We start from the raw sequence: 24,439 nt of genomic DNA, 5'->3' as shown, positions 1-24,439 counted from the left end.
GATGAGAATGACCCGGATGACATACACTCATACAGTAACCATTAACTAAGATTTGAGAATGATGTGAATGACCCGAATGACATACACTCATACAGTAACTATTAACTAAGATTTGAGAATGATGTGAATGACCCGAATGACATACACTCATACAGTAACCATTAACTAAGATTTGAGAATGATGAGAATGACCCGAATGACATACACTCATACAGTAACCATCCTAAAAATATTTAACTAGATTTGAGAATATATTGGCATGTTAAATGCAGCCACATTTTCCTATGAGGTATGACAAAACAATTCAAATATTTCAATATTACTTACTGTTAAATAGTTTTATCGTTGTTGTAATATAAAGTATTATTTTCAGTGATATGAATAATTCTTTAGTCCGGCCGCCGTTTGACCTCGGTCTGGCACTAATTACATAAATATATAATACTAATAACTCTACTCTCTATATTACTTAATAAAACATTTATTTTTTTCTTTTGAAAAAGTAGAATATGTTATAATAATACGCTTTGACTGCGTTGTAACACGCCATTTACTTAAATTAGAATAATCTGTGATAAGTCAATAAATATCCAAAAAGGAGTCACAATTTTTAGTTCTCTGCGAATAAGACAAACAGAACGCGTAAATGAAATTCTAATGGGGTTGGACGGTCGAAGTATTTAGCAGATGGCGTCAGCATAAGCTTGCCATGTCAATCTCTAGAATTGTGTCAAATTTTTGTTTTTTTAATGCAATAACGCTCAACTTCAAACTCGGGTAAATCCATCTGTCAGATTATGCGATTTTGGTATTAAGAAAAGGTAACAATAGGGTAGATATTTGCTGAGAGGGTCGAATGGATTTACCCGGGTTTGAAGTTAAGCGACACTTATGATCTACGTTTGTGTGTGTTTGAAAATATAATTAGATATGATCTCGACTGATGAGATGAGAGCTTTAGACTGATTGTACCCAGGACAGAGATTGGCAAAATCAAAGATTACGAATAAGAATATAAAAATGTATTCGCGAAATGAAATAGTTCTATCGAAAACATCTTTTTTTTACAGATTAAAAATTATTCTCGAATAGTTTCACTTAATTAATGTCACAACAAAAAATATTTATCAACTCGCTTCAAAAAAAGAAGAACGTGCTCAATAGGGGGTATTACTGCAATGTTCTGCCGCCAGAGTGCAGCACTAAGTTAGCTAGTAAACCATAGAGTAATAACTTATACATACTCTGCCTTAAACTGTTTTTGAAAGTTTTCGCAGACAATAAAATATGAGATTGATGCATCAAGGCGGTTTGTTAACAAGGGCCTACCGGGAAACGCGAAAATCGCAATTTAGTTATCTGCCTCTTTATCGCTCGAATATGCACGAGTGATAGAGAGGTTAAATAACGATTTCGGTAGACCGCGAAACAAGAAAATCCCCAGATTGTGATGGATAGTGGTAGTGGCGCCCCCTACGCAGAGTTTTGCTTAATATTTCCTATTCTTTGTCTTTTTATTTTCTTTTTCATAATTCCTGTCCCCTGTCCTAGAGTCAGTGTTAATGGCTAAATAAATTTCAGGTACAAAAGCAGAATCTGAAATAACGTGGAGTTTTTTGGCCCAAGTCGATTGGCTAAAGGCGAATATAATGTTATATATAATTGGCGATGTAAATAGAGTCCGTCTAAGCTAACTCGGCATCTGCACCGCGTGTTTGAACATACCACAGCGTGTGGGAGTGTGCACTCTGTTCCATCAAACATGGTGCAGTGCAGACTTAGCTTAGACGGACTCTACAAAAAATGTTGTCAATACCACGATTACGTCGACCTTTCGAGAGTTCGCGGTTTAAAAACGGGTTTATTGTTGTGCGTTATTTTAAGTGTTTCTTCAGTGATACGGCGACACCGTAACAATGTCTTATCTCTCCTGTGTAGTGATGGGCTGTTCTCGAGAAGTTTCGGACACAAGAGAATATCGCGAGAAGCTTCTCGAGAAATTTCTCTCGAAAGGAAATTTCCGAGAAAGTACTTTAAATATAATAAAAATTAGATTATTTGTTTTTTGTATGTGTTGATATTAGTAATTAATAGGTATTCGCAATGCATTTTAGTTCTTCTAAAACCTTTAAAGGCAAAATTCTCTTCGTTCTCGAGAAATTTCTTGAAAATGTTCTCCGGAGAACTTTCTCGGGTTCATTCAGTACCGTTTAAATGGTAAATAGTTAATAAATAAAACACATTTTTGTTAAACAGGTAATTCGCAACTTGTGTCGATTTAAAACATTCCCTTCGGTCGTGTTTTAATTATTTATCACCACTCGTTGCGAATTTTCTAATTTTGCACTTTGTACTACTTTTGTATCGTATTATACTATTATGTATTAGCTACAGGAAAAACACATTATAGTATAAACAACATTATTTGCGGTATTTGACGTCTGTCACTCACAACAGCAATACTACGTAAAATGTCTTGCGCATCGAAATCACAAAGGAAAACAACTGCACTGCGAACGTTTACGTTCTACGTCTTTTTTTTTTAATTTTAGGGTTGGCCGGACACCACCGTTATGAATCGGTAGTCGTCTAAGTAAATCGATATGAATTTTTCATTTTTCTTTTTATAAAAATAAGGAAAAGGTGGATAATTAACTGTAAATATGGATATATTTATCGACACCTAACAGACAACAAATTTGACACAGAAATAACATAAATAAACTTTAAAATAGATCCCCAGTTAGTTTAGATTTTGACGATGGGTGCGACCTACTCGGTCGGTGTATTAAATGCATTTACCTTGCGGGAAAACCATATGATTCTAGCTTTATCTAAATCTCAAATAAAAATACATTATACGTCACAATTCGATACCTCAGTCTACGTGCCATCCAATCGTAATCGCTTGCTGTGACAATCGATTTGCGTTAGTTACATCTCTATATACGTCAGTCATAATGTGTCAAATACCGCAAATAATGTTGTTTATACTTTAAAGGTTACCTTATTAAATGTATTCCCTGTAATATGGGCTCATCCGAAACACTCCAGATTGATTAATCACTTCAGGTTCTTTCTTTCCTAATTTGGGTTTTGCCGTAACAAAACTTTTGATATGTTTGCATCTATACACTGCATCACAAAATGAACACACGTCTTTGATACATCCATCGTCCGACAAAGTTCTAAAGTACCTACTCAAACAGTTTACCTTTTTAATTTTAATTTATTAACACGTTTGATTTGTCACAACCGTCCACTTTCTTAGCATTGATGACAATGAGAGAAAAAAGCATTTGTACCCTTCCCTATTCAAAAATTACCTAGAGAATAAAAAAAAATGACATGCAAATAAAACAATGGAGTATTATTGGCAATAAGCGTTATGTACAGGGTACAGGAAAGTTTGGTTTGGCGGCTTTCTTTTGTTTTATAAACTAGGTACCTGAGATAGTTCATGACATGACCATGATTCTCTACCAAATATTTCAAATCTATTTTATTAAATATTTACCGTTCATTTAATTATTGAGTAGATATTAGTCATTTTGTATTAACTCCATAATATTATATTTTATTACAGTTTTCAAGTTCTTTAATATGAAACATTTTTTGTTTTATTATTGCCCAACTAGCTTCTGCCCGCGAATTTGTCTGCGTGATGATGATGATGATGATTGATAAAAACTATCCTTTCTCGGGGCCCAATCTATCTCCATACCAAATTTTATCCAAATCGGTCCAGCGGTTTAAGCGTGAAGAGGTAACAGACAGACATAATTTCGCATTTATGTATAACTAGACGAGCCCGCAGCTCCGCTCGCGTAAATGAAATAAAGAGTTCGTGTTATGTTTAGTTAAATACCGACATTATTATGTATTCAACCCTGCCATGGTTTAAAACTGTGATAGGGATTTCTTATTTGTAGCCGTTATTTGGATAACTCAATTCGCAAATTTGTCAAAAAATGATGTGATTTGATAAAAGGCAAGATTGTATTTTTTCATCTACACGTATTTATTTAAAACTTGTTTCAAGTTAAAATTATTATTTGTTCTTATAAGCCTAGTTGCAAAAACGTTCATTAGATTAATTTTCGCCTTAAGACCAATATGGACGACCACCGCCCTTAAATCGCCTTTTCATACAAACATAGGTAGTCTAGTCCTCTCGGTCTTGCGATAGCTCTCGCCAGTCGCCATGGCCGAGGTTGAGCAGGTCTTGAGCAACTACATCGTTTCAGCGGTACCTAGGACGTCCACTCGGGCGTCTCCCATTTTGTTGTCCCAAGTACCTGCGCTCTCTTCACGGCACGATCCTCTCCCATTCTCTCTAAGTGTCCGAGCCACCACAGAATTTAGCCGCTTTTGTCTCTCAATATTTCGCCACTATATCGGACCACATCCTTATTTCTATGGCAACAAAATTATATTACGATATTTGGCCGACTGCTGACTGTACATTTGCTTATTTTTATCAGGTCGCTCAATAACATCTGAACATGCACTTTAATCTACCTACATAACTTTAACTTACTATCAACTTTGTATTTTTGGCCCATCTCAGCATTCTTAGCCCGTTCCCCGGACGAATGGCAATGTTTGCCGAAGCCGTGAAAGTCAATCTGAATAATATAACTCAAAAATAAATTTAAAACAACAAAATACAAATTGATAATAATAATATAGTAATTACTTTGATTGATAAGAATGATAAGTCATATATGACATAAATCACTCGTATGGGCTCTATAGACTAAGGTTGAGGTTGGCAGCACTTTTTATTTTACTTCGTGTAAATTTAGTTTACTTTAACTTACGGATTATTTGGTCTAATCTGTAGCACCGCCAAACGAAAGCAACCGAGAGTTGCCCAGAAATGGCCGATGAAGATTGTTATGAAAATTTCTTTTCCTTATTGTAAATTAAATACGCATCGGAAGCGATAGTTTTTATGGTCTAGTTCTATTCCCATATGTAGATAATTGATTTGAACAGGTTTTTCTTATCATACGTGCGTCGTATTCGAGAAACGTGTCAAAAACTTTTTTAGAAATTTGTAAGGCGCCATCTCGCTTCTTCCCTCGTTTTTTATCCCGTTCTGGTTTTTCAATTTTATATATATGATAATATCGGTATGGATTGGCTGTTTTACATGAACGCCAAGTGCAGTCGAGAACGTTCATTTCATCTGGCAGAAACCAACTTATCAAGCCAACAGCTGCAGCATATAACATAAATCCAGACTATTTGAGCTTCTAAACAATAATACTCGAAATAACCAGTATTTTTTCTTAAATATTCAATCCGGAAATTTTCTCCTGGAAAGCTTCTATAGAGAACGTTCCCGAGAAATTTCTCGGAAACTTCTCGAGAACAAAGAGAGTTGGGCTTTAGTATCGTCTAATTGATTCGAATACCTTACGCATAGTTATTAATCACTAACAGTTATAAATTAAAAAAATATGAAATTTGATATTGTTTTGATTATATGTACTTTCTCAGAAATTTCCGTCCAAGAGAAGTTTCTCGAGAATCGCTGAGAATTTCCAGGGGAAGGAATTCTCCAGAACGAGAAATTTCTCGCCGGCACATCACTACTCCTGTGCATACCTACAGGAGAGTATAGGAGAGCATACCTCATAAGTGAGAACATCTACAGGATGGATTTTTTAAATGGGGCACTGAGGGTAGCTGCAGCTGATAAGGCTCCGTGCTGCTGTGCCAAAATGGGCTTAGGACACCTAACTTTTTAATTAACCGTTGACATTTTGGCGTAGCAGTATGGGATTTGGTAGCTAACCGCAGTGCCCCATTTAAGAAATACACGCTGTATATGTTTGAATCGAACATCTTTTTGCAATGGAGTAAATCGTTTAATTTTTAATTGATATCCCCTGTTAGTACTTTTTATCTAACGTGGCCCTTTGCTTGTATTTTAAGTGTAAACAGCCGATGCTTGCAAATGAATTTAATAAAATCTGCAAATGGATGGATGAGGATAAGTAATTGAATGTATCTACGACATCAACATCAAACTGCATAATCGTAGATACGTCTGTGAAAGACCGGCGCGGCGTTACCAAAATTATAGATCACAATACTTTTGTAAATTTCATTCCATTGTTCCACCTAATGTCTTATTTGGCAAACTACTTTCATAACCGATTTACCCTCGTGGCTCGGCTCGCGGCTCGTCTCGTGACTCGGCGACAGTTCATCGAGCTAATCGATTATAAACGATCTTCCACGCGAGACCGGCGAGCGCGAGCAGAGCCGCGGGACTAGCCACGAGCCCACCGATTACACTCGCGTCTCGTGGTTCGTCTAGTCGCTCGCACGCGAGTGTAAATGGCTATCTGACGTGTAGAGATTGTTAAGGCGTACATTTGGGAATTAGAGTTAGATCAAGAAAAGTCTGCAACGATTTTGATACCATACGCAGTGCGATTGTTATTTATACGTCATAATTTTATAGAAGTTTGACGTTTAAAATAACACTTGCACTGCGTGTGCTATAAACATTGTTGCAGACTTATTTTGGTCTAACTCTCCCTAACAATTGCAAGCTTCCATAGCAATCGATGACACTTAGCTAAAATAATTTTAATATTTTGTCTAAAATCGCTTGTAGGCTGCATCTTCACTGAGGCGAAGTTGAGATGAGAGGAGACGTGCGGGAATGTGGATTACATCCAATGCTACTGTTTGATTCCCGTCCGTCCATCGCCTCTCATCTCCGTCTGAGTGGAAAGGCAGCCTTACTGCGAAAACATAAGCTGCATAAGCAAGTTGCGTTTTGAGGCTTTTGGTATGAAATTAGAAAGTAGGTTGCCCAATGAGACTGAATGGTAAAAAGTGTATAATACCCAATGAGCAATATTATTATTAGAGTAATAGTAATATACTAATGAAATGAATTACCTAATTTAAAATGTGTTATTAATGTTATGATACTTGAAAATATTAACAAGCTGGATGTTTATACATTTTACAATGCCTTTTTATTAAAAGCTAAAGTAATTATACGTTAGTATTATTTGCTGTGCTGTGGCTGCTGTATTCGGACTATTTCGGACTGAATCCATCCACCCCACCACCTATAATAATATATGTATCCTAAACCTTCCTCACTCTATTGATAGGTGAAAACTGTATGAAAATCCATTGAGTTTAAGGGTGAGGGGACGGAGGACTTTCTTTTATATATGATGTAGGTTGATTTGAGGTTTTCCGCTAGATTTGCGGATGCTAGGTGGCGTGACAGTCGTTCACGTTAGCGAATATAGCCAAAAACCGGGCAAGTGCGAGTCGGACTCGCGCACGACAGGGTTCCGTACCATAATGCAAAAAAAAAAAAAGTCTCGAAACTCCCAACGTTGCTTAACTTTGGTCAAAAATCACGTTTGTTGTATGGGAGCCCCATTTAAATCTTTATTTTATTCTGTTTTTAGTATTTGTTGTTATAGCGGCAACAGAAATACATCATCTGTGAAAATTTCAACTGTCTAGCTATCACGGTTCGTGAGATACAGCCTGGTGACAGACGGACGGACGGACGGACGGACGGACAGCGAAGTCTTAGTAATAGGGTCCCGTTTTACCCTTTGGGTACGGAACCCTAAAAATCGCAACACTTCCTTGGCCACTTTGGCTGTCACTATTTATTTGATGCTGACTGTACATAGCGATGCTTCATAGCGACAACGCCATCTGTGAATTTATTTATGTAGTTTTTATTTTTACACCCTACCCCTCTGCTCTAACTGATTGGATGTATTCCAATGTTAACTGTAATCCTTAAATAATAACGTATTTATTACAAGCTTTTCTCTCTGTGGTCGCTCCCTCATGACTGAGGATCGATGGTCATCGGTGGATGTGGATGCTCCACACCGGCCCCTATTTCACCACGGTGACAGGTGCGACAATTGTCGACATCACTGTTACTGACGTCACAGGCCTCCATAGGCTACGGTAACCGCTTACCATCGGTCGGTCGGTGTGCTTGTTTGCCACCAACAGCCCAGGTACAAATGACTCACTCTCTAACAAAACGCGTCAGATATGGCCGCTAGGTGTGGCGACAGCGCCACGCGCGGCCTATGGCTAGCCACCAAACTTGGTGTGGAACGGATGTACTTGTAGCTACCTGTTGCAAAGCGACGAAATCGCGGAGTGAGCCACGCCTGCTTTTATTTAGTTTCACCTGGGTGCCTAGCCAAGGTGACAATCGCTTGCGCTAAGATAACGAAACGCTTTGTGCCTAGCTTTCAATCGCACTATTATGGAAGAGCGTTTTATCGTCGTATATAGCACATTAGCGCAAGCGATTGTCACGTTGGCAAGGACCCTGTTATGTCCCGTTAAGCCGTTGTCTGTCTGCGGATCTGTAATCAAATCTTGCAATTTATATTTGACTCACTTCCGGGTTTCCGATGAAGTTGGATATTTGCATACATCATGTGTAAGTCGGGTGACAATGCAATATTTTTTATACCACTTCAGTGGCAAACAAGCATACGGCCCGCCTGATAGTAAGCAGTCAGGGCGTAGCCTATGGTCGCTTGCAACATGCGTGTTGCCGACTCTAAACTGAAAATCATAATTAGATTCCAAAAAAAGTAAGACAATGTTGCCACTTTTTACTAGCGCGTCTTGTATTTATATAAAAATAAGTAAATAAAAGTACTTTTTTAAATCGTAGGAGTAAAATTATCAATAAATAAATTATCTTAGAGTGTTTATTTATAAAAAGATTTTTTTTTAAAGAAAGAAAAATTATTGCAGTGGCAACATTGTCTTACTTTTTTTGGAATCTAATTACGACTCGGAGATATTATGGTACGATTGAGCTGATCTGATAATGAAGACCCCCGTGGCCAATGGCCATAGGAACTGTGAAACCACGCAACCTAATTGTGTTTGGGGTTGTTAGAATTGTCTCGATGAGTATTAGTTGCCAGTGGAAAGAAAAGTAAGTACAGTCAGCGATAAAATTATTTTCGTTTAGATCAGTAATGTAGCTTTTTCGAGTTTTGTTGGTTGATTTGCTACAATTGGGTAATTTGAAAAATGAAAACAATGAATGAAGCGCGACATACACGTTAGATACGATGCTTAAACCGAAAAGGATATACACTGCAGCCACTAACCTGAGAGCTGATGATGGAGTCGGAGTCTTTGGAGTCCACGTGATCTTGGGGAACTGCAGCGTCTTCTTTCACGTTCCTCACACGGTTTTTGAGAGTTTTGTATGCCGGCCGGCGAAATAAACACAATGTAACACTGAATAGTTCAATTTTGGACATTCCATTAGAATTTTGGGTAAGAGATACACGATTTCGATGCGAACACGTTGAGAATTCAAAATGGAGTCTGCGAGAAGACTAAAACTTCGGCGTGAGTTGTCTCGCTCGCGCATAGGTTGCGCGTAGATCTTGCATCTCTTTCTAAGCGACCGCAGACGTAGATCAACGATCTACGCTATCCAATCGGAAAGCATCGTGAATATATTGATGGCGCGAAAGTTTAAAAATGCTTATATTTAAAACGTGAACAAGTAAACTTTAAATTAAGGGCTTCTACAGACCTAGCAACAAGGACACGCGATTTTATTAAATTATTAAGGAGCAACTAATTCAATCGATCAACGAAATACCGCAATGTATTGCAAAATAGCATGCGATTATCGGTTTGGAAAGGCCGGCCATTAAGCGAGCTTTAGACTAACAAGAACTTGCATGCAATCATCATGCAATGCATGCAATTTTTATTACGTTGCGGTATCTGATCAAACTTGACTGAATGCTTTACCTTTAGTAGTCAGCAATGTAACGTAAAATTGCATGCAAGTTTTTGCTAGTCTAAACCTCGCTTAATAGAAAATATAAATATAGCTGGTCAAGCAGATCTTCTTCACGGACCTAGAGAGTAAACCGGACAGAGTACATTAGCCAAAAAGTGTGTCCACATGAGAAGTCAAGGTGGGCCGTTGCATCTCTTTCTAATTAGGGTGACCATAAGTCATATGTATGTGGGATATTAGGATAACATTGAATATATAGTTTGGCCAGGATCTTAAGGATCTTTTCTTATTCGTGCATAGTTATAGAGAATCATACTGTATTTTCGCTGCACTAGTATTATGGCCTGAAAAGGGATGGATATAGTTTTTTTTCTCTTCTGTAAAACGCTTCACACAACCTTAGGCACTTAATTTAGTTGTTCTAAAAGCTGTTGCTAATAGGCGCACTGGACCACGAACATGGTGGATCGTCAGGAATGTGGTCCGCCGTAACGTCTGTCAAGAACACGGGTATGAGTGAGAGAGATAGAGAGACAGATATGGTGACAGAACCAGAGGGTCTACCGCGAACCAAGTTTGACGTGTTGCCTCTCTGTCACACTTACGTACGAATTTACAAGTGCGACAGAGAGACAAAATGTCGAAAGTGGTTTGGGGTAGGCCCTCAGGGCAGTGGGGGATTTACAGTATTTGCCGTCCTAGGCCCCAGGCCCTGTAGCAAGCACTAGACGCCCCTTTCTCAGCACCCATCATATAGACTGCCACCCTAGGCCCGGGCCTACTCGGCCTTAGGCTAAGCGCGCACCACGACTTTTTGTCGCGCGATAATTTAGTCGCAGAAATGTAACGTATGAGTTTATATGGCAGTGCGCGCATATGCGACAAAAAAATCGCAGCGATTTTAAAATTGTGATTTGTCACATTTTTCCGCGACTGCTCGCGACGCGATTGTCGCAAAGTGAATTGCAGCATACGGAGTTGTATGGCCTCGCGCGCACTGCGATAATAAAATCGCACCCGGACCTCAGTCGGCATTTCGCTCTCCAAGCGTCAACATGTCGGAACCTGCTGCTGAAGACGCTAGATGTTGACCATTTAATTATGGAAATAGAAGATCACCTTTGTGGTATAAATACTCAAAGTCATACAGCGATCGCATATTAAAGACAACGTTTCATGACAAACGACTGGTACGAAATCCATGTTGAGAATGAACAAATCGTCGACTTTTTCATCGCAGTGCGCGCAGTGAATTTTCTGCGATATATTACAGCGCGATTCTAAAATCGTGTCGCAAAAACTAAAATCGTGGTGCGCGCTTGGCGATAGTTTTTAACTAGGACGCTTATCACTGGAGCATAAATTAAATTAAAAAAATAAATATCATTTATTATCAGGCGAATAAGGCCCATAGATACATACCTTACAAACTAACATACGTACAATAGTAAAAATCTTACAAGCTAAAAATTATTTCGGCGTCACCGAAAACCATAAACACCGAAGTTCGCAAATTGCGAGCATCTTTCTCTGTCACTGTAATTACTCCTTTATAGGAGTAAAAGAGAAAGATGCCCGTAATTTGCGAACTTCGGTGTTCACGGTGGTAGGCCATCTGTGCGAAAAGAGAAGAGTCGTGAAATGTAAAGAAACTAGTGATGTGCCGTTCCCAGTAAATTTTCCAAAGAGGGTAAGCCCTCATTCGCACGATCGCTTTTTCAACGCGCGTTAAAAAAGCGCGTTAGAATGAAACAAATGGAAACATGTGTATTTGTTCACACGATGGTGGTGGCGCTTTTTATCAAGCCTTGTTTTTTTTTCGACTTTAAGCGTTGGTCGTTAAATCGAATTTAGCGTGTGAACGGATTCAACCCCTTTTGTAACGCGCGTTGAAAAAGCGCTCGTGCTTATGAGGGCTAAATTCCCAGTAACGTTTCTGGTATCGTCCCAAAAGTCAGTAAATTACGATAAACTTCTATTTTTCTTTTATTATCTATGTGTTTTTTTATTATTATAACAATTTATAAATGTGTCTGTAATGTTTAAGGACTTTGGATTTCAATTTTTGCAATTATTTATTCTGTATTGGCTCTCATTTCACCAATTTAAACATGCCGAAATAAATACATACCTATTTATGAACACTTACGTTTAAGTACGTAATAAGAATTGTGTAAAACCATAAAGGAAGTGGTAAAACTGGTTCTCATCGTGCCGACATCATGGTCACCCTAATGAGTTTGACAATGTCTAACTTGTATTTTTATCGTAAAATGTAATAATTGTGGCTTCCTTGTGAAACGATATTACACAATTAGAAATTATTTCACTCCCACAACCTTTAACACAACATTTCTTCACCATTTTTAAGAAATTTTGCATTCACGTGTTTTGTAAATATGTCATCAGGTTAGGGATACCAATTAATATTCAAACTTACTACTACAATGTCTACCATATCAAAATTAGTGTTTTTTATTGTTGTGCACATGCTTGGTTAAATCAGTTAATAATATTGACACCATAATTATTTACAAATTTCCTAAAAGATATCAGAACCGTACTCTGAATATAGCACTTAAATAATATAAGAAGGTATTTAATTTTAGTAGTATATTGATATAAATACTACCACAATGGTATATTTTTAACATTGGCAACATGTGCGAGTGAGACACCGCGGCCCACCTTTGCTATCTCAAGTGGACCGTTTTCTCTGTACTGGTACGAACGTCTTTCTGGCTCTGTGATAAGGTTCAATTTAGTATGGCAAAAAAAGTGACAGTTCACTCCTTCTTATAACTCCATGATCTTCTTCTTCTTCCTCGCGTTATCCCGGCATTTTGCCACGGCTCATGGGAGCCTGGGGTCCGCTTGACAACTAATTTGAACTGTACTATATGTATTTTAGGAATAAGGACATTGTATACCGTAAACCGGTTGATTGTGACACTCTCTAATCAATAGTTATTTGTACAACAAGAGATCAAAGTTTGATATTTCTTCGAGTGCTTATTTTGAGTCCCGCGCAAGCGAAAGATTCTATAATTCTCGCTACGCTCGTGAATCTAATTTAGAATATTGAGCGTAGTAAGGGATTCAAAAGCGCACGAGATGTAAATAACTTTGATCTCGTGTAGTACACAAAATTTTTCACCCTAAGCAGTGAGAACATACCTAGAGGGACAGAGATAATAGAACCCAAGTATATCGAACTTGTATTAGACCCCGCATGTTGAAATGACATTTGCCCATAAAGGTCACTTGAATGTCATTTTGTCTCACTCAGTGAGCAAAATCGCATTTTGCTCACTGAGTGAGACAAAATGACTCAGTGAGCAAAATCGCATTTTGCTCACTGTTTTTAAGAAGCCAAGTACCCTTGTTCGAGCTTCTGAGGTGAAAATGATATTTTGTACATCTCTCTCTTCAATCGGTCCCTCATTGCTGAGGATCGTGACTCCGTTTGATTCCGTCAACTAGTTGTCTCCATCGGTCCCGTTCTGTAGCTTGGTGGAGTGCGTCGCTGACAGGTATTTTTAGTTCCTCCGCTATTTGGTCCGACCATTGTTTGGGACTTCTACCCCTAGGGGCTATTCATAAATTACGTCATTTCAAATTAGGGGGGGGGGGGTCTGGACATCGGATGACGGTAGCATGAAGTAGGAGGAAATGGGGTCATTTGAAGCATGATTTTTGGATGATTATAGGGGGGGGGGGGTCCAAAATCGTCAAAAATCGATGACGTAATTTATGGACAGCCCCCTAGGCCTTTTCCCCTCTATTTTACCGGTCACGATAAGGCGTTCCAAATTGCTGGTATCCCTGCGTGCAACATGGCCAAATTTTGTACATAAGGTCCGAAAAACTCATTGGTATTGGTACGAGCCGTACAAGCAGATCTTGTCAGTAGAAAAAGGCAGCAAATTTGAAAAATGTAGGTGCGAAGGCATATCGTCCCATAGAAAATTTGAATTTCGCGCCTTTTTTTACTGACAAGTTTAATTGCTTGACCATCTTATAGAAACTTTCACAAAACATTGTTATTAGCACTGGTCACACAAAAAAAAGCATACATTGTAAATTACCACTGGCAACACCAGTATCCCGTCATGGCTGAAATGTTGACGAACTGTCAATTTTAGTGAAATTTTCTTATTTTCGCCATGCCCAGTAATTTGTGAGTTGTGGTTTTCTAATGGATAGTGTTGAATTATATTTTTTCTATAAATAATTATATATTTTCACGATGAACGGGTTAAGTTTCAGTGAACTCTGTTGCCTGTTTTGTTGTCCGCCATGCCCGGGGAAAATCGCTGCTAAGCTCGCATTCCTACCTCCAGAACCCACGTATGCATTCACGCCCGACGAAGCGGGCTCCAAGTTCTCTCTGACGCTGACCGAGCGGGCAGAATGGCAGTATACGGAGCGAGAAAAGGAGAACATCGAAGGTTTCTACTCGCGGACGACGCGGGGCAACCGCATCGCTTGCCTCTTTGTTCGCTGCAGCCCTAACGCGCGCTTCACGATACTGTTCTCGCACGGGAACGCCGTAGATCTGGGACAAATGAGTAGCTTTTATTTAGGATTAGGCACTAGGATAAATTGTAATATATTCAGTTACGACTACTCGGGGTACGGGGTGAGCGGCGGCAAGCCGTCGGAGAAGAACCTGTACGCGGACATCGACGCGGCGTGGCAGGCGCTGCGCACGCGCTTCGGCATCAGCCCGGAGAACATCATCCTGTACGGGCAGAGCATCGGCACCGTGCCCACTGTGGACCTGGCGGCGCGCTACGAGGTGGGCGCCGTGGTGCTGCACTCGCCGCTCATGTCGGGCATGCGCGTCGCCTTCCCCAACACCAAGCGCACCTGGTTCTTCGACGCCTTCCCCAGGTTAGTCTCACCCCGCCTTTATCCTCCGCTCCTACATGTACACCTCCCTCATATCCAGACCAGAGGGTAATACATGTATCAAGAGTATGCTCTTAGTAGATACGTATGGTAGAGTAGATGTGTATGGTTTTGGAACTGGGAAATATTGATTCAGATTGAAAAACAAACCCACAGAGAATATTATAAACAAAATAAATAATTCCTAAATGGAGCAGTAACATGTGTTGGTCTACCTTCCTGTATGTATGTATGTATGTCACACATGAGGCTGCATGTTGTAAACTCTTGGCTGCTCCAGTTTGTAAGACCCAAACAAACAATGTTATCATGCTATGAGTAAGCACATACTCATATGCCTCGCACAAGCACTGCATGACTAATTCACTGTCTCATTACAATAATCAATTAACATTCATTTACATGCGCATGAGAATTGTAGCTAACCAAATAACCTTCTTTAATTGATAACGAAATAGACCAGAAGTTTTTAAACATCTGTTTATTTACATTGCCACTGTTTTTGTTATTGAAAACAAAGCAAATTATAATTTCATAATTCATAATAATAATAGTGAATGTGCTAGTATCTAAACAGGAAGGATACTTGATAATTATTTTTAAACATCCTATTGTCCCCACAGAGGACACCGACTTTCTCTTGTTTACTTCTAATTCATTGTTAAAAACCTAACATTTTAAATCATGTATATGTATATTAGCGATAGCGGTACAGCCTGAAATTCGGGAATCAGCTGCAAATGGTGTTAAAGGTATGGAAATCGGCACGATTAATCTTTAGGCCATTTGAATCAATTTGACCCATAGCACCAAAAAAGGAAAACAAACGGAAAGGAGTTATGAGTGTTATGACGTCATCTTTTTTTTGTATGGAAAATAAAAAAAAGTTGTTCAGAAACCTATCGTGTGTGGTATTAAATATTAGGGCATTTTGAGCCAGTTCTAAAAATATATCACATTATTATATTTCCGTCATTTGCATTCAATTAAAATAAAAATAAGTTTCAAAACATACCAAGTTTGGGCTCCTCCAGATACGAAACCGTTGAATTATTTTTTGTCAAATATACCTCAAGTAATACCCAATATCCTCATATCTAACCCCAAGAAATTAATTTTGAAAATATTTAGTTTTTGTTTTTTTTTTTTATTTTGTTAATTTTGGCCAACCGCTAGTATTATATAACTAATAGTAGATTTACTTCAAGAAACTCCTGACTTCGGCCAAACTCGGTTCCGCTTAGCTCAGCATTGCTCCGAGCAATTATTAGGGTTGACACAACTTGACGTCCTTTTGCGTGCATGACCACAGATAAGATAATGGCTCGAATTTTGACTACCCTAAATATCCGAAAGGGATAGTGCCATATATATTAGAAGGGGACATCATGATTCGAGCCTGAACCGCTGTCAAACTTCGGTTTTGTAGGAAGTTTCCTTTCAGTATGGTAGTACTATTATTTATTCTGTGCCATCGCCCACACTGTTAACTGTACATTGGTGGACCTTATGCCTCTGGTAATAAGGTCCACCAATGTACAGTTAGGAGTGTTGCTGTTTGTACCCAGCGAGAGATATCAATATTATTAGTTCATTGAGCTGTAAATGAATGTTTATCATCCACATGTAAGGTCTAGGTCTAACTAGCAACTAAACTGTAGTATGTTTAACAGCATATAGAAAAAACTGTTTCAATGTCAATCTTCAAAATATACCTACCCTACAGTTGACAGAGTTGATTTGCGATTTCAAGCCATTATCAGTGCCCTTGCATTATCTCCTTCATTTAAAACGCTGTCTATATCAGGCTACAATTTTATCAATAACATCAAAATGAAAACACAAGTCCTCATTAATCATCCAAGCACTATATACAAACGAGGCTATCAATGATCTAGCTAGACTATCAAAGAGCGGCGAGTCTTTTGTCTCTGCTATTAACAGTTACAAATTCTTAGTTAACTTAATGTATGATGGAACAGTTGAAAGGCATATCATGCCCTAAATGTCTTGTAAATTGAGCTCATGTATTGTGAGTTGTGACATGTACAAGTACTTTCACTATAATTGCTGGAAGCCCTAGATAGTTACTGGGCTATAAAAAGTGATTGTTATATCACCATTTATAGACGCTTCAGTAGCAATGGAACAAGTTCATAATAAATTCTGTTTACATGAACTGCTGTGCAGTCATTCATAAACATGTATACACTACACATTATGTGATTGGACATACTGAATACTGAAATAAAGTAAATTTTGTATACATGTTTACAACTATGATAATTGTGTCGCTTAACTTCAAACTCGGGTAAATCCATTCAACCCGCTCAGAAAATATTCACCCTATTACATTTTCTTAAGAGCCCATCAACGTGCACACTAGCGCCACCTCTAATTAATCGTGATTATTTAAATTTTACGACAGGCATTTAAAAAAGCCTTAGGTTGCCCATACAACCATTTCCAGTCGCCGTTACGACGCGGTGTAGACACCTCTTGTGTCGACACCGTCTGTTTCGGTCAGAATTCCAGTCGCAGAGTCGTCGCCGTGTCGACACAGTTACCAGAAATGGGGAAGGGTCGACACATGACACAAAGTGACATAAAGTGTGGTCGCCGTGTGCACACATTGTTACGAGTTTGCGACTACTTTATGCCAAAATCATTCGTTCATTTTGTTCCTGTCAAATGGAAACTGTCAGATGGAAAAATAGTTAAATAAAAATAAGTGACATTAATACGCCATCTCTAAAACGGATTACAAGACGTAATTATATATTGTTTGCATTTATATTACAATAGGACTTAAATTATTATGGGGAATTAAACTGCTCGAGTGATTTGATAAACTAAGTGTAATATAATCAACGCGCCACCACATTGTTTTAGTTTAGCCGGAAATGAAATTGTTTACTTCTCAGTGCCTGTGTTCATAACTATATTATTTGAAGCATTTTTAGTACTTCGATGCGTATACTATACTTGTTAATTATGATGTATAAATATGGTTTAAGGCTGAGAAATATTGCAGTCACAAAGTAGCGCAATGTTTCGACTTTGTGTCGACTCTGTGTTGACACATGACACGCGCTGTCAAAAGTAATAACAAAGTTACTGGTATGTTACTGGATTTGCAAAATGGCTCCTTGTGTTGATTTGTTTTCAGATATTCTCAAAGTGTAAAAATGCCGTGGTCAGAGATGGGCATTAATCGATTAACTCACTATGTCACACTATGTCATAAAAGTCGTCATGGGTGTCGTTTTATAGGTTTTAGGGGGCGCAGATTTCGAAAATGATGACCATTTTGGATTCCAAGATGGCGGCCATGCACTATGTCATAAAAGTCGTCATGGATGTCGTTTTATAGGTTTTAGGGGGCCCCGCTTTCGAAAATGATGACCATTTTGGAATCCAAAATGGCGGCCATGCACTATGTCATAAAAGTCGTCATGGGTGTCGTTTTATAGGTTTTGGGGGGCACAGATTTCGAAAATGATAACCATTTTCGATTTCAAAATGGCGGCAATGCACTATGTCATAAAAGTCGTCATGGATATCGTTTTATAGGTTTTAGGGGGCGCAGATTTCGAAAATGATGACTATTTTGGATTCCAAGATAGCTGCCATGCACTATGTCATAAAAGTCGTCATGGATGTCGTTTTATAGGTTTTAGGGGGGCAGATTTCGAAAATGATGACCATTTTGGAATCCAAAATGGCGACCATGCACTAGGTCATAAAAGTTGTCATGGGTGTCGTTTTATAGGTTTTAGGGGGCCCTGATTTCGAAAATGATGACCATTTTGGAATCCAAAATGGCGGCCATGCAGTATGTCATAAAAGTCGTCATGGCTGTCGTTTTATAGGTTTTAGGGAGCGCAGATTTCGAAAATAATAAGAATAATAACTATTTTGGAATCCAAGATGGCCGCCATGCACTATGTTAAAAGTCGTCATGGATGTCGTTTTATTGGCCATGGTCATCAATTTCGAAATCTGCACACCTGTTTCAAATAAGGTATCGGTAGATGCATCCTAGTAAGTCAACAACATCTATATCTACTATCGAAATGTACTTTTGATAGTACTTATGTAGTAGTACGAAATGTAATCTGAAAGGAATCAAGTAATATATATTCCTGTACCTAATGAAGAATCGACATTGATTTCTATTACTAGTAATTGTAGTATTCGAAAAATTGATTCCTGATTCCTCAAATGGAATTGTACTTAGTAATTCGGTATTGTTAGATTACAAAGTAATCTAGGAATCGGTAATCAGATTACAAAGTAATTTCAAGTAATCGTGGAATCAGGAATCAATTACGAAATGCCCATCTCAGACTAAGTAGCACTGCATTCAATTGATCTGTTTGGCGAACCGCGAGTTCACAGTTCGGGGCGAACTACTATATGTATAGGTTTTCGGGTGTGCAGAATTCGAAAATGATGACCATTTTGGAAACCAAGATGTCTACCGTACACTTTGTCATAAAAGTCGTCATGGATCTCGATTTATAGGTATTAGGGAGTGGAGAATTCTAAAATTATGACCGTTTTAGAATCTAAGATGTCTGCCGTGCACGTTGGTCATGGTCATCATTTTCGAATTCTACTCTTCCTAACACCTATAAATCAACATCCATGACGGGTCATATGACAAAGTGCACGGCAGACATCTTGGAATCCAAAATGGTCATCATTTTCGAATTCTGCACTCCCTTAAACCTATAAAACGATATCCATGACGACTTTTATGACAAAGTGCACGGCAGTTATCTTGGATTCCAAACTGGTCATCATTTTCGAAATCGGCACTTCCTAAAACCTATAAAACGATATTCATGACGACTTTTATGACAAAATACGTAGCCGCCATCTTGGATTATAAAATGATCATCGTTTTCGAATTCTGCACTCCCTAAAACCTATAAATCGACATCCGTGACGACGCAAGTTATCTTTATTTTCAGATCTAACAAATTGCTACAGAATACAAAGGACAAAAAAGAAGCGAGGAGGTAATGAAACAAGCAAAAATACAGATGATTCCTTGACGCAATTGGGTGATTCTTATATTGTGTCCAGATTTTTTTGTCATAAAAGTTTTTATTTTTCACATATTACTCACAAGTTCCGTGACATTTCGACCTTGTAATTTTTTAAGTAAATGTTTTTGTTTATCTATGAGGATCTCACTAGAATAATATAATCAAGGTATGTATATATATGTAGGTATATTTGATGATTGAAATAGTAACGCAAAAAATAAATATATTTGTGTCTTATATTCCTGCCGAAGACTTTTATTTTACCTTTTCCTTCTACACACGTTTGGCCAAGTAATAAGAATTTAGGGCTCTCAATTTTATTTTGACTTCTACAACAGTAAAGTTACGAGGCCATGTTTGGTATCGTTTTCGTATAAATTCGCAGTACCAAATTTAGTTAAGGTATCACATTGACACCTTTCCGAAGTAAAAACATATAAATTATTAAAATACTTTCTTTTAAACTCCTCTTCACGCTTAAACTGCTGAACAGTTTTAATTTAAATTTGGTACACATATATTTTGAGTCCCGAGACAGGACATAATAAGTTATCTCAAAATCATCCTTTAAAGGTGTGAAATGAGGTGATTCAGAATTGACTTCTTGAAGTTAATACTGTTTAAGTTTAGGTTTGAAGTCATGTTTTTTTATCATTTTTAACTAAATCAAAGATGTAGACCATCCCAAATTTCATATAAATCGGTTCAGCGGTTATTGATTTCCCGTACAAATTTCCACGCCACTTTTCACACCTTCAAAAGATGATTTTGGTTATAAGATCTATCCTATGTCCTGTTCCGGGACGCAAACTATTTCTATACCAAATTTCAACGAAATCGGTTCAGCGGTTAAGCGTCAAGAGGAGTTTAAAAAAAACCGGCCAAGTGCGAGTCGGACTCGCTTATTAAGGGTTCCGTACATTAAGTCCGACTCGCGCTTGACTGCAGATTTCTAATAGGTTTTCCTGTCATCTATAGGTAAAGAACTATTTTGTGTATTCAGACGGACATACATACAGACGCACGAGTGATCCTATAAGGGTTCCGTTTTTTCCTTTTGAGGTACGGAACCCTAAAAATATTTATTTATTTTGTGGAATGGTGTCAATGTGATACCTTAAATGGATTCAGCACCCCAGATTTATACGAAAACGATACCAAACACGGCCTAGCACCTTCACTGATATACACTCGGGTGCAAAGAAAACGGACCACCCCAGCATTTTCAACATTTTTTCAATTTGTGTAAAAACTGTAACCTCGATCATGATAATTTAAATACCACGTGGTAGATAATTTTCTGCCCTATCAAATGACATCAATATTCAGGGGTGGGGATGGATATTGTGCAAAATATGGGCCTGGAAATCACCCCCCTCCAACTGCCTCATAGCGCATGCACTAATTGACCACTTATCATTAGGTATAAAAACAGTCATTATCATTGTTTATGCATCATTCGTGATTGGTACGTCTTCCTGAACACTACTCTCATCGCCTGAACCTGGAAAAACTGGAGAAAAATGGATACTACCTCGACTGAAGCCGGCCAAGCAGTTGCCCTATTGCAGGGAGGGCTTAGTCAACGTGCAGTGGCTCGACAACTCAACCTATCGAAGTCATCGGTTCAACGTGTCTTCCAGAGATTCCGCGTAGATCAGACGTTATCCAGAAGACCCGGAACTGGCAGAACTCGCATCACTTCTGAGAGAGATGACCGTTTCATCGTTCTTACCTCGCTACGAAATCGTCGACTGAATGCCGTTCAGCTTCAGCAGAAGCTCCTAGAGACCAGGAATGTGTCTATCAGCCGATGGACAGTTAGAAGACGACTGAAGGAGAAGGAATTGACAGCTCACAGAGCTGCAAATGGCCCAAAACTCACCCCAATACATCGTGGACAACGACGCGTCTTCGCTCGCGAACATGAAGAATGGACCCTTCAGCAATGGAGTTCCGTACTTTTTTCCGACGAGTGCAGGATAACTTTGTCTGGCAATGACGGACGGGTACGAGTCTACCGAAGACCTGGGGAGCGGTTCTCTCAATGCTGCATCGAGGAACGTGTTGCTTATGGTGGGGGGTCAATCATGGTCTGGGCTGGTATTTCTTTGGAAGCGAAGACGGACATTGTGTTCATCACAGGGCCAGGTACCAGACCGAATTCAGGCGGTTTGACTGCACGTCGGTACGTGGAGGAAATCCTGGCTGATCATGTGGTCCCATTTGCGGGTTATATCGGCGATGAGTTCATCCTCATGCAAGATAACGCTCGGCCGCATACAGCCCGGATCACTAAGGAGTACTTGGAGGAGGTCGGCATCAGAGTCATGGAGTGGCCAGCTCGCAGTCCTGACCTAAACCCGATCGAGCACATTTGGGACGAGCTGAAAAGAAGAATCCGGGCCAGAAATCCCGCCCCTGAATCCTTACTGGAGCTAAAGACTGCGATCGAATGGGCGGGCATCCCTCAAGACACTGTAAAAAAATTCATAAGATCAATGAAAAACCGAATGACTGCATGTCGTAGGGCTAGAGGAGGCAATATACGGTATTAAAATGCTGAAAATTGTTTTAATTTTTACTTGATATCTTTAGAATCGCAGTTTTCCCATTATGCATAAGTTTCACTCCAGTATGCATTTTTAGGGTGACAAAGTTCTTAGCCCTGAAAGCCTGAAAATATTGGAAGTAAACCTGTGAAAAGCACATCAATTTATAGAGGAAAAGCCAACCTTTCATTAGGTATATAATATGTCACAGTAGCACATACAGTTTTTACAGAAATTGAAAAAATGATAAAAATGCTGGGGTGGTCCGATTTCTTTGCACCCGAGTGTAGATATATCAAGATAAAATTGAGAGCCCTAAATAAACTTTCAAGAGCGGATATCTCAAGAACTATTCAACATATCGAAAAAATTGACAGAATAAACTTGTAACAAATTAAATTAACTTTCATTTTGTATAAGTGGCCATGTCGCTGAGATGCATAGTTTCCGAGATATAATCGAAAAACCGGAAAATGGGACCTTCAAAGCCCCCTCTCTCCCCCCCGCTCAAGGGCTACGGCCGGGGACTTTTGATATGTTCACCTCCTAACTTGTCAAACCGAGTTACGGAGTCAAAAATTGTGTTCCGAGCATTTCCCTCTACAACTTTTGGAGCATTCGTTGCCTGACCTAAGTAGCTTATTGCATTTCTTTAAAAACTTTTCTGTAAAAGGTTGGCGGGTGTTGGGTGTTTATATGGTTTCGGTCGATTATTATCATTTGCATTGCCCATGATGACTTACTAGAATTACGAGCACACGAGACACTAATAGTAGTTTGACAAACCTTGGTTTTCAAGAGGTATTTTATATTGACATTTGCTGTCACAAATTTGCTGTCAGATTTAGTCGCAAACCGCACGCAAAGTGCACACAAATGTGTCGACACCTTGTTACGGAAAAGTGTACACACGGCGACGACACTTTGTTTCGAAACAATTCTAGACACATTGTGTGGACTCTGTTACGACACATCTGACATTTAGTTACCACTTTGATGATTCTGCGACTGGAATGGTTATATGGGTGCTGGATTCGTCATTCTATGCGTCCAAAGTTAAAACGGCCGTTTTTGTTTTGAGGTCCTGGTTGACCTAGTTCGACGAATCCAGCAACATAAAAACTAGTTTGATGTATTCAAAAGGTACTTAATAGACCAGCGGTGGAACAAAAATTGGTTTTGATAACATTAAAGTTTTTTCTTTTTTGATATGTTATTGCATGCATGTTAAATAACATTTATGTAAAATATTAGAAAATTATAGGTGGAGCGTTCGGCCATATTTAAATATTTCAATTTTGCTAAATAACTATGTAAATATAAAATTAAAGTTACAAAAAACTGTAACATGTTCAATAACACTTTAATTTATTCACAATATTCGGTTTTTAGAAATCTGGAACAGCTGCTTTCTGGTGAACGTAAAAACACGAATTACTTTGTCAATAAAGAATTAAAGTAGCTGATATTGGCAAAATTACGATATTATCTATCAACTTAGTATACTTGTAAAAAATTAGAAATGTAGACAATGTGCTTGTCTAGATATTGATTTCTGGTTAAGCAGTATAGCCAATATTGAATTAAAGTTTGTAGAGTTAATATTACACGGTCATAATAAAGATCTTAGTTCCCACACAAAATATTAGAAATATAAAATCACGGCGACACTAAATACTGATACGTAAGTATGCATTCCGCGCTTATATTGAGTTACATTTCAAACGCGCGGCGTTTTCGCGCGCCGCGCTGTGCGCCGTGGCAGGAGGCAGCGATCGACGGTGGCGGGTAGGGCTAGCGATTAGCGCGGTGCCCGTAAAAAATACGCAAAACGTTTATAAAATTATTATCAATGGTAAATAGTTATATTGTTAATAGTAGGTACACTAATGGAAACTTACCTACACTTATCCCAGCAACCAACAACAACAACAACAACCGCAACAGAACACTGCGTCACGAAAATGATTTTTTAGTATTTAAGTTTTTATTATTGTATATATATGTTAGTTTGTAAGGTATGTATCTATGGGTCTTAGTAGCCTGAAAATAAATGCTTTGATTGTTTGATTGATTGATTGACTTATTTATTTCTATATGTACTA

At 38.6% G+C, this 24,439-nt stretch overlaps 1 protein-coding gene across 2 annotated transcripts in view; it reads left to right on the top strand.

Annotated features, from left to right (window-relative positions):
* The first annotated feature begins 13,901 nt into the window (after positions 1-13,901).
* LOC134789619 (alpha/beta hydrolase domain-containing protein 17B) overlaps positions 13,902-24,439 on the top strand; it is a 26,249-nt gene continuing 15,711 nt past the window's right edge. The window contains exons 1-2 of one of the 2 annotated variants that reach the window (XM_063760192.1): positions 13,902-13,991; positions 14,075-14,707. In XM_063760192.1, the coding sequence (XP_063616262.1) occupies positions 13,978-13,991; positions 14,075-14,707 (647 nt within the window). In that variant the 5' untranslated portion in view covers positions 13,902-13,977. Of the gene's footprint in view, positions 14,708-24,439 lie in introns of both variants that reach the window. The other variant, XM_063760191.1, reaches the window with a different exon arrangement.

The sequence above is a fragment of the Cydia splendana genome, chromosome 4 (assembly GCF_910591565.1).
Source record: "Cydia splendana chromosome 4, ilCydSple1.2, whole genome shotgun sequence".
Lineage (NCBI taxonomy): Eukaryota > Metazoa > Arthropoda > Insecta > Lepidoptera > Tortricidae > Cydia > Cydia splendana.
This window is presented reverse-complemented; position numbering and strand designations above follow the sequence as displayed.